This window comes from Ambystoma mexicanum, unplaced genomic scaffold (assembly GCF_040938575.1).
Source record: "Ambystoma mexicanum isolate Mex_15411 unplaced genomic scaffold, UKY_AmexF1_1 Mex_scaf60, whole genome shotgun sequence".
NCBI classification, from domain to species: domain Eukaryota; kingdom Metazoa; phylum Chordata; class Amphibia; order Caudata; family Ambystomatidae; genus Ambystoma; species Ambystoma mexicanum.
This window is the reverse complement of record NW_027182478.1, coordinates 1353793-1371079: the sequence shown is the minus strand read 5'-3', so window position 1 is coordinate 1371079 and position 17287 is coordinate 1353793. Positions and strand designations below refer to the sequence as shown.

General features: G+C 46.0%; 1 protein-coding gene across 1 annotated transcript in view; it reads left to right on the top strand.

The window, feature by feature from the left end:
- The first annotated feature begins 340 nt into the window (after nt 1-340).
- LOC138562535 (vomeronasal type-2 receptor 26-like) overlaps nt 341-17287 on the top strand; it is a 353363-nt gene continuing 336416 nt past the window's right edge. The window contains exons 1-2 of the mRNA XM_069642779.1: nt 341-439; nt 1104-1331. Coding sequence (XP_069498880.1) covers nt 341-439; nt 1104-1331 — 327 coding nt within the window. The remainder of the gene's footprint in view (nt 440-1103; nt 1332-17287) is intronic.

Sequence of the window (17287 nt, the reverse complement as noted above, 5' to 3'; positions counted from 1 at the left end):
CACGACGGATGTTCGACCGGATACCACACCAAAAAGCTCAGCAAACGGTGTTAACCGAACTGAAGCTGCTAACAGCACATCACAGCTCCCTTGCTCTTTCTCCAAACTTTGTCCTACTAACATACCCCAACCAACCCCCTTATTTTCAGATCCGCCAGAGCGCCAGGGGACCACTCCGACGGCGATAGTGCGTGGTATAAATATCCTTTAACATGCATTGTTGTACCTGCAGCTCATTCTTTGTACGGATGGGATTATGCATTTCTGGCATGCCCTGACATTGTCACGCAGGACATTTTCAGTTGCTGTAGGACTTCCTATGTGTAGTGTCAGAGGGCAGATGCTTCATGCACTGGGCGGTGGCAGGGAGTGCTTTTACTGGCATTACACAGGTGGACCTGCCTCCCAGTCATTTCTATCCTTCTACCTTGTGACCCACGTATGAGTTGTTTAAAGGCATTTCTCCTTACCCAGAATAAGGGTCTGCTGCCCTTTGGAGGTCTCCATTTATACAGTAGATAATTCTCCTGAGCTAATTCCTCTGGCAAAATGAGTACTGTTGAATTCCCCCCCATTTTCAGTTCCCTTTAAGTTGGCAAAACAGTAAAAGTGGCAGTAATTATGTTACTGCCACTTTTAGCCCTTAGCCCTGAACGTGTGTGGCCCACTATCTCTTACGCTTTCCATGTGTTTATGTTTAGGGCTCTGGCATGGGTTTATATTTAGGGATCTGGCATGTGTTTATGTTTAGGGCTCTGGCATGTGTTTATATTTAGGGCTCTGGCATGTGTTTATATTTAGGGCTCTGGCATGTGTTTATATTTAGGGCTCTGGCATGGGTTTATATTTAGGGCTCTGGCATGTGTTTATGTTTAGGGCTCTGGCATGTGTTTATGTTTAGGGCTCTGGCATGTGTTTATATTTAGGGCTCTGGCATGGGTTTATGTTTAGGGCTCTGGCATGTGTTTATATTTAGGGCTGGCATGGGTTTATATTTAGTGCTCTGGCATGTGTTTATGTTTAGGGCTCTGGCATGGGTTTATGTTTAGGGCTCTGGCATGTCTTCCTTTTGTTAATGAACCATACTGTCATCCCTTTCTTAGCTTCATTATTATCTGAAGAAGGTGCATTTCAGGAACACTGCTGGAGAGGAGGTGTTCTTTGATGAGAACGGTGACTCCATGACCGGGTTCGACATTCTTAACTGGGAGTATTCTGGAGAGAAGACCCACAGAGCAGTTCCTGTTGGGCACTTTAATCCACTGGCACCTGCAGAGGAGCAACTGTCCATCAACGAGAGCAAAATCTCATGGAACAGCGCATTCAACACGGTGTGTTAAAGGGTATATTTTATGAATTAGTAGAGTATTAAGCATTATTAAAGTAATTGATTCCATTTGATGTGTGTGGTGCATAGCAATGAAGCATGGAATGCATTAAATGCATGTGTGCAGGAGCGCTAGATGGTATGCATACAAAGAATAGACAGCCAATCAGTGATAAGTGGCATTAAAGCAATGGAAGGGGTGCACAGTGCAGACAGAATTAAAGTTGTGCAGTGCCCTGAGGTGTGGAATGCAGGCGATGGATACGGTGCACCACTGTGAAGTATGGGATGCATGTAGTAAATGTGGTGCACAGGGAGTGATAGAAGGAATGCATACTATGAAACTACAGTGCAGCAGGAAAGGACGGGATGCACAGAATGGATATAGGGCACAGCAGTGATAGATGGAATGCAAACAATACATGTGTAGATTAACAGTAAATCATGTTATGCATCAGATTAATGCTGCATGCATCCATGTGGGATGCATGCATGCAATGAATATGGTGAATAGTGGGAGAAGGTGGACTGCATGCAATGAATACTGTGAACAGGTGGACTGCATGCAATGAATACTGTGAACAGTGATGGCCAGGTGGACTGCATGCAATGAATACTGTGAACAGCGGGGCCAGGTGGACAGTATGCAATGATTACTGTGAACAGTGGGGCCAGGTAGACTGCATGCAATGAATACTGTGAACAATGGGGAAGGTGGACTGCGTGCAATGAATACGGTGAACTGTGGGGGCCAGGTGGACTGCATGCAATGAATACTGTGAACAGTGGGGGGCAGGCGGACTGCGTGCAATGAATACGGTGAACAGTGGGGGGCAGGTGGACTGCATGCAGTGAATACGGTGAACAGTGGGGGCCAGGTGGACTGCATGCAAGGGATACTGTGAACAGTGGGGGCAGGTGGACTGCATGCAATGAATACTGTGAACAGTGGGGGGCAGGTGGACTGCATGCAGTGAATACAGTGAACAGTGGGGGCCAGGTGGACCACATGCAATGGATACAGTGAACAGTGGGGGCAGGTGGACTGCAAGCAATGAATACGGTGGACCGTGGGGGCCAGGTGGACCGCATGCAATGGATAAGGTGAACAGTGTGGGCAGGTGGACAGCATGCAGTGAACAGTGGGGGCCAGGTGAACTGCATGCAATGAATAGTGTGAACAGTGGGGCAGGTGGACTGCATGCAATGAATACTGTGAACAGTGGGGGCCAGGTGGACAGTGAATACGGTCAACAGTGGGGGCCAGCTGGACTGCATGCAGTGAATACGGTCAACAGTGGGGGCAGGTGTACTACATTCAATGAGTAATGTGAACAGTGGGGGCAGGTAGACTGCATGCAGAGTATACCAGATTGGTTGAATGCATCTGTTTACTGGGGTAAAACAGTGATCAGTGGAATGCATGCAATGTATGGGACGTACGGTAGAGCTGAAGGGAACACGTAATCGATGTGCGGCAGAGCAGTGAGGTTTGTTATCATTCAACAAATAAGGGTAGAACACTGAAGCATGGCATGCATGTGTGGTACCCTTTCTCATTAGGATATATGGAGCTCAGATGCAGTTGTGCTTAAAGGAGTGAGTACAGGCGTACTGTCTCTCACTTTCCCAGCTTCACCATGCCTGGATGTGCTTCCATGTAGCCAGCGTATATGATGTATTTTTCAATAATAACTCTGTCTCGGGAGGATAGCTCAGGGGCAACGTGCTCGGCTTGGAAGCAAGACGACACGGAGCAACAGTTTGATCCCCGGGTCCGTGCTTAGAAACCTCTGGGTATGAAGCGGGTTATCAATAACCAATCATATCATGTCATATACTATGGAAAGGAAAGTGTATACTAGTGTTAGGAAAGATTTCTCTTTACTGCACATTTTCTTTATGGAATCCGCAAAACATTTATTTTTGAATCGGACCTGTACTTTTCACAGTTCAGTGAAGCCTTAAGCTTCACTACACTGGCTTTTGCTCATATGTTATTTGGAAACTGACGTGTTCTTCAGGTTGTCAGTACTGGGAAACATTGTTTCCCTTAGGCGTGTTACTGTGTTACTACTTTTGGTTACTTTTGTATCACTTGTGGTAACTTTTTATCATTGTACAATGCAGCTTACACTGCAGTACAATGGGGTACATTTTTGTTTTGCCCTAGACTAACACAGGATTTTTGGTTACTCTAGGTGTGATCAAAGGATAAGCTGGTGGGAGCAGTGACCTTTTCCCACTTTGTGGGGATTTTTGTTTTAGCTTTACCATGTTTACTGTGTTTGGCTACTAACTGTGGCTACTGGTCAAACATGACCGTGCCACGAGATTTTTGCCTGTCCTTTTGCCATCTTGTTTTTCAGCCTTCTTCCTTATAAGGACTTCCAGTGCCGGGGAAAGCAGGAGCTTCTGGCGGGCTACTGGGGGGCTGTGTTTGTTTGCTGGTAGGATGTGGGCTGGGCCTGTCTAACCCCATCCACAAACTGGTTTCAGTGTGTCTGAGTGGTATGCGTGAATGTTCCCATCAGTGGTCCTGATTGGACCACTGCTGCGGTGTGTGTGTTTGCTAGTCCTGCTATTGGCTAGTGAGGGCAGCAGCTCTTACCTAGCTATTAGGATAAGAAGAGGACCCCTGCACCCATTCTTCAGAGATCCTGGAGAAAACTGAAGGAGCCAAGTAGCCTGACCAGCTGTGAGACCCGCGAATAAACTTGAGACCAGACTGAAGGAGGCCTGGCAACCACCATGTCTTGCTCTTGATCTTTAGCAGTCCTGCGAAGGAGCTGCAACCCTTAGAGTGGAGGGACCATCCATTCCCGACGTCTGCCCGGTACCCTGCCAAAGGAAGCCTTCTGAAGTGCCCTGTAACTGTGCTTTGACTGACCAGCTTTGGTTTTGGGCTACCCTGCTGCCAGCATCACTGTACTGAGATTCGGCCTGAAACCTGGTGGGTCCGTAGCTGGCCCTATTAGACTACATCCTGCGAAACTCCAGCATCCTAGCATTGAGGGGACCCGTGATAGGAGGGAACGTCCAATCACAGCTGCCAAGTCATTTTGCGTCACCCTGCTGCAGTGACCACTGTATGAAATAGCCTACCCGACCCGTGTCCAGTCATGAGAGGGGTGCTGCATTGAGTTTTTCTGCATTCTTCAATGGAGAGTCCTTGCAACAGTAAAAGACACCAACTGGAAATCAGCTCGAGCCTGCAACCCCTGTGAATCGAGGACTGCAACTTTTGGTGGAAAAAGCAATATCAGACACTCTTCCTTTGTTCTATCAAATCTGGGGACGAATCGGAGTATGGGGGTAAGTTGCAGAGTTTTTAACCTATCCCTATACTCTCATTATTAGTCAGTGGCTTATAATAAAGCTTATTTATAACAATATTGGCTTTGCCATTGCTTGTCTGCGCAAGGCATCTGACTGTTGGGGCTACTTTTGGGCATTAGTCTAGCTTGAACCCTAACTCTAAGAACCCTTCACTGGATCCCAGAGACCCTACCTGCATTTTTACTGCCGCCTAACTTCTGTGGAACTGTAACCTGAACTTTTGGGCAAATGGTCCCTGAAAAACGTAGGGCTAGACAATTTTAGTTAGGGATCATCTCTGTGGACCATGCGTGCATAATACTTGTCTAACCTATCCTTTGCAGGAGTTTCTGATGTGTAGTATGCCCTATAACAAAGTTAATGTACATATGTATTTAGTTTGATAGTGTTGTGTGATAAGTCTAACTGCTAGTGGTCATTTTTCTATAGTGTGTTTTGGCCATAATTAAAAAACTGTATTTTTATACATCCCGTCTAAGTGTTATCTGTGACTCCCATTGTGTGACCTCACTGTGGATCCGTTACAAGCTCACCACCTCTGAAGAACTTAGCCTAGACCACCTGTCACTGCTACCTAAACTGGTTTGGCTGCAGCTTCCCAGAGTTGTTCCTGTCACAATATAGGTTGGCCTTCTATACATCTGTCCCCCCAGGCCAGAGTATAGAAAATCAGTCCTAACTACCACCAACTGGGGGGAGGGGAGGGAGGGCTGCCTGGCCAATTAGGTGGCAGGAAACATGGCTGGAATCTATAAATTACCTTCTGTAAGACGCCTTAAGTCTCCCATTGGCGTCTTCTGCTTATTTTTCAGCTCCCAAGTTCATCTTCACCCTTCTATCCTCCCACCATCCATCTTCCCCCTACTTCGCCCCTGCCCCCCCAGCTGCCTGGAATCCCAAAACCCTACCCCACCTGACGTGTTTGTTCTTGCGCATCTCCATCCGCACTTCCTTCCCGATTGATGCTATAGAAATAGAAAAGGGACCTGGTCCCTTTACTTTTCTAAATGTCAGCCATCTTTGTTCATATTCTTTTATGAAATATTGGGCAAGCACTCATTTTACATACCATGATTAGCATCCCTGTAGCCCCTGGAAACTAATATCGCTAATCCTTGTATTTGGGGGAATCGTGCCAGTAATCCACCTGAGCCCTCTCTTCACTTGCAGTGGTGGGCCATTCCTGGCAGTATCTATCCCTGAGAGTCTCGTAAAACAAAAGAGCTGATGGCTGGAAGGTTTAGAATTAATCTTAACCTCTGGTATTGCTCTGGGTAACCCTCCAGCCCATCGTTCTTTGCCTGCCAAGTCATTACATAATGGAAAAGACCATATGCAATTCAGGCTTGGTCCTACCCCAAAAGGGGCAGTCCAGCCCAAACTGCTTGGTCACATCCCTTCTGCACAAGACCACAAGCATCGCCGAGAGTCTGACCTTTCAGGACAACACACCAAGATAAAATGTCATTAACTTGCAGCATCGAATGTTTGTACATGATATGTGATGTATGTGCAATACTCCCAGCTGTCAGTATGAATACTCACTGCAACCAGTTGGAACTTTTTCAGCTGCTCCATTATTTTCTTTCAAAAAATAGGATTGCACCATGCAGTTAAAATGCAACCATGAGATGCCACGCATACAACAGCACAAAGGACAAGCTATTGTGCACTGCAATACAAAATGCACTCTCGAATAAAATTACATCACTCCAACTCAAAATAGCCAACAAAAAGGCCTCATTGCTCCCATCAGAGCAGCAACCGTCCCAATATATGGGGAACAATATAACACCACCATTCAGTTTCAAAAAGATATCTATCCTCGAGACGGAGAAAATCATACTTTCCTTAAAACCATCGAACTGTAAGGGTGACAGCTGCCCTGCTCAAATCATAAAGGACGCAGCCAGAGACCTTGCCCCGTTCATCTCTAAGCTTATCAACGCCTCATTCAAAACGAATACAGTGCCTAACAATCTAAAAGAATCGTTGGTCCTCTCCCTGCTCAAAAAACAAACACTAGACCCACATATCCCTACTAACTATAGACCCATTACCACTGTCCCCTTTCTACTTAAAATTATTGACAGAGTAGCATACATTCAAATTCAGAAATACTTAGAAGAAAATCAATTACTAGGATCGCGACAATCGGGCTTCCGTCCTCTTCATGGCACTGAAACAGCCTTGCTAGACCTTAACACCCAAATTGACGAGTTGAAGGACAATGGGAAAACAGCTATGCTACTTCTCCTGGACCTCTCTGCAGCCTTCGACCTAGTGGACCATGCAGTCTTTTATGCAACCAGCTTCAGTCGGTGGCCCATTTCTCAGGGGAGGCCATAGCCTGGGTCCAATCCTTCCTGGCCAACCGTACAATGAAAGTCTTCTCCCCTTCAGCCTCCGCTGACCAAATTCAAATATCAGGCGGAGTACCACAAGGATCCTGTGTCTCACCCACTATGTATAACATTTTTACTAAGCGGTTGTTTGATATGTTGGACAGACTGGGTGTTACCTACACAAATTATCCAGATGACACCCAGATCCTTATTCCCCCTTCAGGTAACTTCACTGATGACACGGCCTTAGTAAACAGGATATACCTCCTCATTCAGGCATGGATGGCATCCCACGGCCTCTGCCTGAATGACGACAAAACTGAGATACTGATCCTAGGCGCTGAAACTAACATTAAAAAACTTAGTCCTAGCTACACCTGCTTTAATATTGACAACAACCTCATTAAGGTGATGCCAGCTGTCAAGACTCTAGGCTTCTATCTTGACTCACCACTCACACTCAAGAAACAAGTAAATTCACTTCTACCACAGCCTATACCTGCAAGCTCATCTGAGCCTGAGGACCATTCCACTCTACTACAGGTTGCATCACCTTAGCCAATGCCTGTGTAATGTCTAGACTAGATTATTGCAATGCTATGTACAGGTGCCAACAAATATGTTACGGACAAAATTCAAAGAATACACAATAATGCCCTAAGAGCAGCATTGAATATCCCCTTCAGAGAACACATTTTTAACTCTCGAAGAGAGGTCCACTGGTTAAAAATAGCTGACAGGATCCTCTTGAAAACAGTCTCACTTACCTCCAAATGCCTGAACAATCTAGCACCGACATACCTTGCCGAAAGGATTAAACAGGAGAACCACCACCCGCCCGATGAGAGCCGCCAACGCCCATACCTTAGTGATCCCTAGATTTAAACGAGCAACAGCTGGTGGCACCAGTTTCCCAGTCAAAGCTGCTCAATCTTGGAACGCGCTCCCAGCTGACCTAAGAATGGAACAACAGTACCCTAAATTTAGACGCAGTGTACTTAAATGGTTACAAACAAATGACCTATAACTTGCTACGCCTGTACTATTAACCACTACTATCACTGCATCTATCTGCCTTAACTGTACCTTTTTGATTACAACATGTACGATACTATATACCAGTCAGCAATTCACCACTCCACTGTAACCAGAAGTGGTAGTCATTTTATACTATCTGTATGTATATGCTCTTATGTGACACTCTGTAACCAAGCTTTAAGTTATCTTGTCCTACTGCGCCCAGCTACCTAAGGGTTTGGCGTGCAATACTAAATAAACAAACAAACAATCAAATAATAGGCACCAGAATAACAGGATTCCAAAAGAATTACCACCTCACTTGGAATGAGGCCCAGACCCTGGAGCTGGGGAAAGGAAGACTCTAGGGGCTAAGGAAAGAAGAGCATGGAGGGATACGAGGAGAGTGAGGCAGCGGCCCGTGGGAATTAGACCCAGTGGGATGAGAAGAAAATGTGCAAGGGGTGTCGGTGGGCGAAAGAGCCAGAGAGCTGGAAATAGCTGTGAAAAGAAGTGGGCAAGAAAAGCAAGGAGATAGAGGAAAGAGCTAAGGAGTTGATGAAAGAGGTGGAGGAGGGAACAAGCATCCAGAAGAAAAAGAAGGCGGTAGAAGGAAGTGAATAGGAGAATTGGAGGATTTGAAGGAGGAGGGAATAGAGAGAAGTGTGTACAAGGAATGGATGGGATAGTGTTAGGTATGTTTGTTTATTGTTTGTTTATTAATTTGATAATGCGCACCAAGCCCTTGGGCAGCTGGGCGCAGGAATACAAGAATTCTCGAAGCTTAGTTACAGTGCCTGTCAAAATATAGTACATACATGTGAATACAGAAGTGGATTACAATACAGGATACAGTACAGTTATGGTTGCAGCAATGAATGGGAGGATGGGTACGTCACAGGATCTTAGACAGTAGTTATTAAGGAGTGAAGAGATTATGGATCGTTTGAGCGGAGCCATTTGAGAGCATTGATTCTGAATCTAGCGTATTGTAAAGGGTGTCTGAGGTTAATAGGGAGTGTGTTCCATGCTTGAGCAGCTTTAACTGGGAAGCTGGTTCATCCAGCCATGGTGAGTTTGAATCTAGGGATGACACGCAGGAAGGTGTTGACAGATCTCAGGGGTCGGGAGGTGAGTTTCCTAGTGATTTTTTCCAATAGGTAGGGAGGTGCAAGAGTGTTGAGACATTTGGAGGTGAGGGATATAGTTTTAAGGAGGATTCTGTCCTTTATTTTTAGCCAGTGGGCTTCCTTCCTAAATTTAGAGATGTGTTTTCTGTGAGGGATGTTCAGAGCTGCTCTTAGAGCGTTGTTTTGCAACTTTTGAAGTTTGTCCGTAACATACTTGTTGGCTCCTGAGTACAGGGCGTTGCAGTAGTTTAATCTAGACATGATTAGAGCATTGGCCAGGGTAATGCAGCTAGCATTAGACAAGAATGGTCTGGCAGCTCCGATTAATTTGCAGGTATAGGCAGTGAAGGAGGAGAGAGAGTTAACTTGTTTTTTGAGGTTGCGCGAGGAGTCCAAGTAAAATCCTAGGATTTTTACCTCTGGCATAACTTTTATAATGTTATTATCGTTGTTAAAAGATGTGTAGTTAGGGGTCCGTTTTTTTAAGTGAGAGTCAGTTCCAAGGAGTAAGATCTCGGTTTTATCGTCATTCAGGCAGAGGCCATGGGTTACCATCCATGCCTGAATGAGGATGTATATTTTGTTCACCAAAGCCAGGTCCTCTTCGTAGTTGCCCGAAAGGGATATGTGGATCTGGGTGTCATCAGCATAATTAGTGTAGGTGACACCCAGTCTGTCCAACTTGTGGAATAGTGGCTTAGTGAAGATGTTATACATAGTGGGTGAGACAAATGATCCCTGTGGGACTCCACATGTTATTTGGATGGGATCGGCACAAGAGGAGGTAGAAAAAACTCTCATAGTCCGGTTGGCTAAGAATGATTGAACCCAAGCGATGGCTTCTTCTGTAAAGTTGGCAGCAAGTCTTAGGTGGCTACATAGTACTACGTGGTCCACCAAGTCAAATGCTGCTGACAAGTCTAACAGTAGTAGCAGGGCCGTTTTGCCATTGTCCTTTAGCTCCTCAATTTTAGTTTTAAGGTCTAGCAATGCTGTTTCAGTGCCATGGAGAGGGCGGAATCCTGATTGTCGTAAGCCTAGTAGATAATTTGTTTCTAAGTTGTCTTGAATTTGTAGATAGGCTACTCTATCAATAATTTTAAGTAAAAAGGGTACATTGGTGATGGGTCTGTAGTTGGTGGGTATTGAAGGGTCGAGGGTTTGTTTTTTCAGTAGGGGAAGGACCCAAGATTCTTTCAGATTAGTAGGTACTGTGTTAGATTTAAAAGAGGAGTTGATTAACTTTGAGATGAAAGGGGCTAACTCTCTGGCCGCATCTGTTATTATTTGCGCTGGGCAACTGTCGCCCTTGCAGTTGGAGGGTTTCAAGGAGAGTATAACCTTTTCGGTATCAATGATTGAGATTGTTTTGAAGCTAAATGGTGGAATAGTATTGTGGTCAGCAGGCAGTGGTGCTAATTGGTCAGCAATGGGCAGAGAGTCTTTTTTCTTGATTATTTTAAGTTGGATGGAGGAGATTTTGTTTGATAGGGCGTTCTGTATATTAGTACACCATGTCTTATCCTTCGGGACAGTGTCGACTGGTTGTATTGGGGATTCCATTTCACGGAGGATGGAGAATAGTTCCTTTGTATTTGATTGGGCCTTTGTGATTCTGTCATCAAATAAGTTTTTTTTGTGTTGATAATTTCTTTCTTATAATGTTTGGAAAGTTGGGCTAGATTGGCTTTATTGTTATCGGTAGGCGAGTTGCGCCAGATAGCTTGTAATTTTCTTTTCTGTTTTCTTGGTTCATTAAGTTGGGGGGTGAACCAGGCATTCCAATGCGCTTCCTGTTTACTTTTGCGCAGTTTAGTGGGGGCAATGGTGTATAATGCCTTGGTCATGGCGTGGTTGAATGTGTCCACTAGGATGTCTGGGTTAGTGTTATTTTCCAGGTTGTTGATGGTGGGAAGGAGCAGGGGGATGAGTTTTTCAGCAGAGATGTCTTTTTTACTTCTGGTAGGTAAGTAGGGTATCATGTTAATAGTTTTAGGGGTGAGGAGATCAAGTGAGGCCGTGAAGTTAATTAGGTAGTGGTCAGTCCAGGGTTGGGGAATAATGTCGGTAATGGTAATGTTACAGTTAAGTTCAGATACCCAGTCGAGGGTTCTGCCCTTGATGTGAGTAGGTGAAAGGACTTTTTGGGTGAGCCCATGGTTGTTGAGTAGGGCTGTTATTGGGTGGGCATGCTTGTTGTCTGGGTCGTTGTAGCCGATGTTAAAGTCGCCCATCAGTAGGGTTTGGGAGTGATTTTTCGTATTGTTCGCTATAAGGCTGGTGAGGTCCTCTTCGAAGGTTCCTAGTGGTCCTGGGGGCCAATAAATCAGGTGGATAGTCAGCGTGCGGTTATTGGATAGCTGTAGTTTGGCTGTGAGTATTTCACAGGATAAGCAGGGAGGCAAGTTAGTCAGTCAGGTAGTAGGAAGACTTTACATTGGGGGAACGGTGGATTATCAGGAATGAGGAAGAGAAGATGGTAGTCCATAAAATGTCAAGATGCACACCTAAAAGGGTCATAGGAATGAGCTTGTGACAAGGTGGCGATGATGGGCAGCAGAAGCTAGAAACGAAGTGCAAGAGAGAAGCCAACCTAGTGTAAAACCTAATAGGGTCGGCTTCCAGAGCCCAGCATGTACTTGTTGCACAAGGAGCAACTGATACAGTCAGAGGCATATGCTGAACGTACCTTTAGAGGAGAGAGAGAGAGAGGGAGATTGCGCGAGAGAGGGAGTATGAGAATAAAAGTGAGAGCAAGAGAGATGGATTCCTGCAGAACTGGAAAAATAAAGTTACTCACCATAGTGACTAATGTACCCCTACTACTCCATAGTAGCCTTTCCTCCATACTTGTGGATATTCTGTCCTTCTTGACGGGACGCAGTACATTTTATAGCATCAAAAAAGATTGTCCTTTTTTATTTTTACATGGGCCAGCGAAGGTGGCTTTAGAACCGCCTTCTTGAGCCCCACCCAGAGCATTGTGCTTCCGTCCTTTTCTATCGCCAAGGTCAGTAGACATATTAGTAATATGAGGGAACATTTTAGAGGGGACGGCGGGAGGGAGTATGGAGGAAAGGGGACTATGGATTAGGAGTATGTTAGTCACTACAGTGAGTAACTTTGTTTTACACCTACGTCCCGCCCCCTTTCCTTCATACGTGTGGGAGATTCACAAGCACTAATGTATAAAACTGTGTGGATGGAAAATATGTATAAAACTGTGTGGATAGAAAAACTCCCTTAATTAAAGAGGCTTCTAAGAACAGCCTGACCGAACTGAGCATCCGCTCGTGAACTAAGGCTGAGGCAATAGTGTTTACAAAAGAGTGAGGGAGAGACCAAAGTGGCCGCCTAAGCAATAGTTTCCCAAGGAACGTGTTTTGAAAAGCTACTGCAGCAGCTTTGCCCCGCACCAGGCGTGTTTGGATGCCCTCGGGGAACTGCTGTCCCCTGAACTGTGTAAGAGTCCGAAATGCAGGAGGTTATACAGAGGCAAATGGAGGCTTAGAGGCCTGTGTTCCTTTCGGATTTCTGAACGTTACAAACGGATGAGGTTCAGAAATCTTTAGTTCTTTCCAGATAGAAGTTGAGAGCCTTCCTAACATCAAGTTTGTGAAGGACCCGTTTAGCGTCTGATGCCAGATCTGGAAAAAACACTGGTAAAGAAAAAGACTGATCAATATGAAAGTCTGAAGCAATCTTCGGTAGAAAGGAAGAGTGTATGCAGAGCACTACCTCGTCCTTATGGACCGCCAGAAAGGTTGTTCAGTCCATAGAGCCTGCAGCTCCCCTATTCTTCTGTCTGAAGTAATGGCTACCAGAAAGGCCACCTTCCAGGTGAGCATTTTCAACTGCACCGTCACCATGGGTTCAAAAGGTTTATGACAAAGCGCTTTGAGCACCACTTGAGGCCCCACTTAGCCTGAGGCAGCTTGACAGGAGGAAACCAGTGCAGAACACCAGTGAAGTGAGGGTGAACGAACATGAGTCAGTGTTAAGGTAAGCACTGATAGCAGACAAATATGTTCGACATGAATGTATATGACTGCCTGTGGATGCAAGGTCCAATATGAAAGAAAAGATGCAATCCATTGAGGTCTGACCAGGATCAACCTGTTCATCTAGACCCCAGTGATAGAAATGCAGCCAGTTGCTCCTGTACTGAGCTGGGAGTTCGCCCACTCAGAAAGGTTCTGGGACAACTCGTGGTTTGCTACAGAATGGAGACTAAGAGAGTTGGCCGCTATGTTCTCTTGGCCCAGGATATGTACCGCCTGCAGCATTCTGCACTGGCCATTCCCAAATATGAATAGCTAGGTCTACTAGAAGCAGAGATTTGGGGCCTCATCAGGGGTTGGGTGGAGCGGTAAAAATGCGGTGGTAGCGCTATTAGCGCTGCATTACTGCTCTGTCTGATCCCGAGTTTGGCTGGAAAGCTGGAGATTTCCACCCGTTTTTCGGCACTATTACCACCAGCGCTATTACCCCCATAGAGTCCTACTGACTCTCAAAAAATAGGGAATTACGGCATCACCACAACTCGGGATCCGGCGCAAATTGTGCCGGACCAAGTTGCGATAACGCAAATAGCATACTGCCGGGATACCACCCAACTCTTGTTGAGGCCCTTGGTCCCACCCTGCTTGTTCACGTAGAACATCGCAACGGGGTTGTCATCCGAATTCGAACAACCTTGTTGGAGAAAGTAAGCTGAAAAGACTTGAAGGCAAGAAAGATTGCCTGAAGCTCGAGGTAGTTTATATGGCGATACCTGTCCAAGGCAGACTATAGGTCAAAAACCTACAAGTGGCTCAACATTGTGCCCCACTGAGCAACAAGTGGCTCAACATTGCGCCCCTGCTGAGCAGGGAAGAATCTGTTGTTAACGTAACCTGAGGAGACGAATTCAAGAATGGCATCCTCACTCAAAGAATGGTGAAGTCCGACCACCAGCGGAGGTCATCTGTCATTTCCGGAGACATTGGAATTAATTGAGAGTTTGGATTCTTTGCCTGGGACCAGCTTTATCTCAGTGTTAATTATGTGCATCTCATTTTCAACCTCGCCAGAGGGAGTACTAAGATGCAGGAGGCCATTAGTCCTGGGAGACTCTGAAACCGCCATGGCAACCTGTGGGTGGAATTCAGGAAAAGGAAGCATGTATGCATTAAATGCCTCATCCTGTGACTGGTCAGAACAACCATGGCACTGAATGTGTTCCATCGAAAACCCAAGAAAATCAGGTCCTGCCAGACCATAATTGATGATTTTCTACAGTTCACTGATGTTAGGAAAGATTTCATGTATGTGCAATTTTCCCTCCATGTATGGACCCCCCAAACATTTTGCTTTTGTTTGGCTTTCCTATCCTGACTTTTTCCAGTGGAGCACAGCCATCAGCTGAACTCCCTTGGGCTTTTGCTCACTTGTTATGGGGAAACTGGCACATCCTTCAGACTGTCAGTACTGGGAAACTATGTTTCCCTTTGTCTTTGACTATGTTGCAATTTCTTGGTAACTTTTTAACAGTGCACAATGTACCTTCCAGTACCGCGCGTTGGGGTCTCGTTTTGTTATATGAACCTAGACACCCTCATAGGATTATTAGGTGATTGTACGAGTGTGCCTGGGGCGAACTGGTGGCAGCAGTTACTTTTCATAATGTTTTACTGCGTTTTACTGGGTCAAACTGTGTTTAACGCATTTAGCTCAAGACTGTGGCCAGGTCCGACAATTGGCGAGCCACAAAGTTTTTTGTACTGTCTCATGGCCATTTTGTCCCTTGCCTTCACTCAGGTCGAGTAACCCAGGTTTTCTTTATTTGGGCATGCAGCCTTCCCCGAAAATCAATCGCTTTCTGGGGCTTCTGCCTGTCACGTGTGTCTGTCCAGGAAGAGGGCTGGGACTGTATAGTCCCAATCCACACTACTGGTGCCAGGATGTTTGGAGTGCCTGAATTACTGAGACCACTGTGAACCGTGATTGCTTCACGTCTTGGATGCCTGCAAGAGAGCTGATCTTCTATTGAAGTCCACGATTTTTGGCGCAAAGCTAATCTTGGATAAGAGAAGGGGCTCTGCATCCATTCCAGGTCGATCACCTGTGTTCTCACGAAACTACAGAAGGAGCCAAGTCTCCTGCATGAAGAAACTGACTCGTGAAACCGCTGGAGATACTTTGGAAGGTTTTGGCATCCTTCGATCTCTGCTGTCCCGTCGGACACCTGCTTTCTTCTTCGATCAGAAAGCCCTGCCAAGGCGCTTTGCCCCTTTGGAGCAGTGGGAACAACTACTCTCGGCACCCTCTGCTTATCCACCAAACGAGCCCCTTCGGAAGTGTTCCTGGGCCAACAAGTGGACTGTCCAGCTCTACCACAGGGTAACCCACAGCACTGTCACCGCCACTGTCTCGTGTGCAAACCCAAGACTTGAGAAATTGCTTGCTTTTGGTCCTGTGCATTCTCCTGCCATATTTCGCAGGCCTAGCTCCTCTAGGTCCCAAATTAGGAGAGTACGTATTGCTGCCCGCATCCACGATTCCTGTGTCACTATCTGGTGGTTTTACCAAAACCAGGTAAGTTCCCAACTTTTTTCTCGGGGGATCAAGACACAAAGGGAACTAACTCAAATGAGAGCACAACATAAAGGCGAGTCTGATACCCCTCTTTCCATTACCCCAGTGTTCTGAAGTGACCCACAATTATAAATTAGACAGAAAACATACACATTTTGTTCCTATCTAAAGTCATGAACCCACTGCACATCGAATACTTAAAGGATAGTTCCGGGACTTTTTTTTTATTGTCCCTACGGGTCGGCCATGTGTTTGTAAGCATAAATCGGTAGATCGTAGAAAACTTTCCTATGGACCTTACCCGACTTTTCGCCCATTATCGCACTCGAAATCAGCCTCCATTTTGTGATAATCCTATCATTTCGCCCCATGGACCTGGCTCACCTGCCTTTGCGGCACTAAATCAAATCCCCCGCCCCTGAGCCTGACATCAGCAGACGTGTACTGCCCATTTCCCAACGCCAAAGCACGTCTCGTGTCAACAATCGCTGCGCCTCAGCTAATGACGTGTTGCCATGGAAATGGCAGGACGCCTCTTTCCCCAATAAGTATAAACAGACCGTTTCACAACACACAGCAGCAGATTTTCGATTCCATTCCTCTCTCTGTGTTACTTTGAGGATTCTGTGACTCGTTTCAGTGCTCTGGTCAGCTACCTTCGCCGCTTGTAGCCCGTGTGAACACCTGTACCATCTCGGTAAATTATTTTACTTTCTTTACCACACAATGGCTACAATAATGCCGTATATGTACGAGCCCGAGTACACCGAGGAGGAACTACTGGAAAGGCAAGCACGCGAAAACGATGGGGATTCGGACGGCAGTTGGGAGGACCAGTCAACGGATGAAGAGCCTGGACCATGTCGCATGGATGGCGTCTCCACCTGGTGCGAGCTAATGCCAACTGAGGAGGAGAACTGCTGCTGCCGTGAAAATTCCGGGTGCTTGGCCTACATTTCGGAAAGCGAGCAAAGTCTGCAGGAAGGCGAGCAAAGTCCGCAATGCATCACCGAGCTGCCAGAGTTCAGGGAAGCCTGCCTCTCACGGACCGTGTTGAGGATGATGATGGTGCTTATGCACGAACTTCGCGGCACTGTTCGTCCGCGTAATCCGAGTAACGAGTAAGTATACTCTGTTTGTGATGTCAGTGATGCCACTACTATTTCATGGTCGTCTCCCACATATAAAATTACATCTACATATCATTCGAACGCATGTAAATTGGTTCCATATAGTGCATTTTCTAGATATAATTTTTTTCAAAGAAAACTGACATGTTTTACCTGAATCGACATTGATAAGAAAGTTTTGTCAGTTTAATACAGTTTGCATCTTTCTTTTTCACAGGTGGTACAGGCTGGTGGCCTATCGTTGCTTCACTTGGTGGCTTCACGGGAGGCTCGGACACTGCGTTCGGAGAGTAATACCTGCCTGTGCGGTACTTGCCATTAGACAACATTTCCCCAGCGACAGTGGACAATACCGCGGGTTTTCCCTGGATGTGCTGCAACCGGAACTTTACAATGTGTAAAGTTTATTATTTATGTTCAATG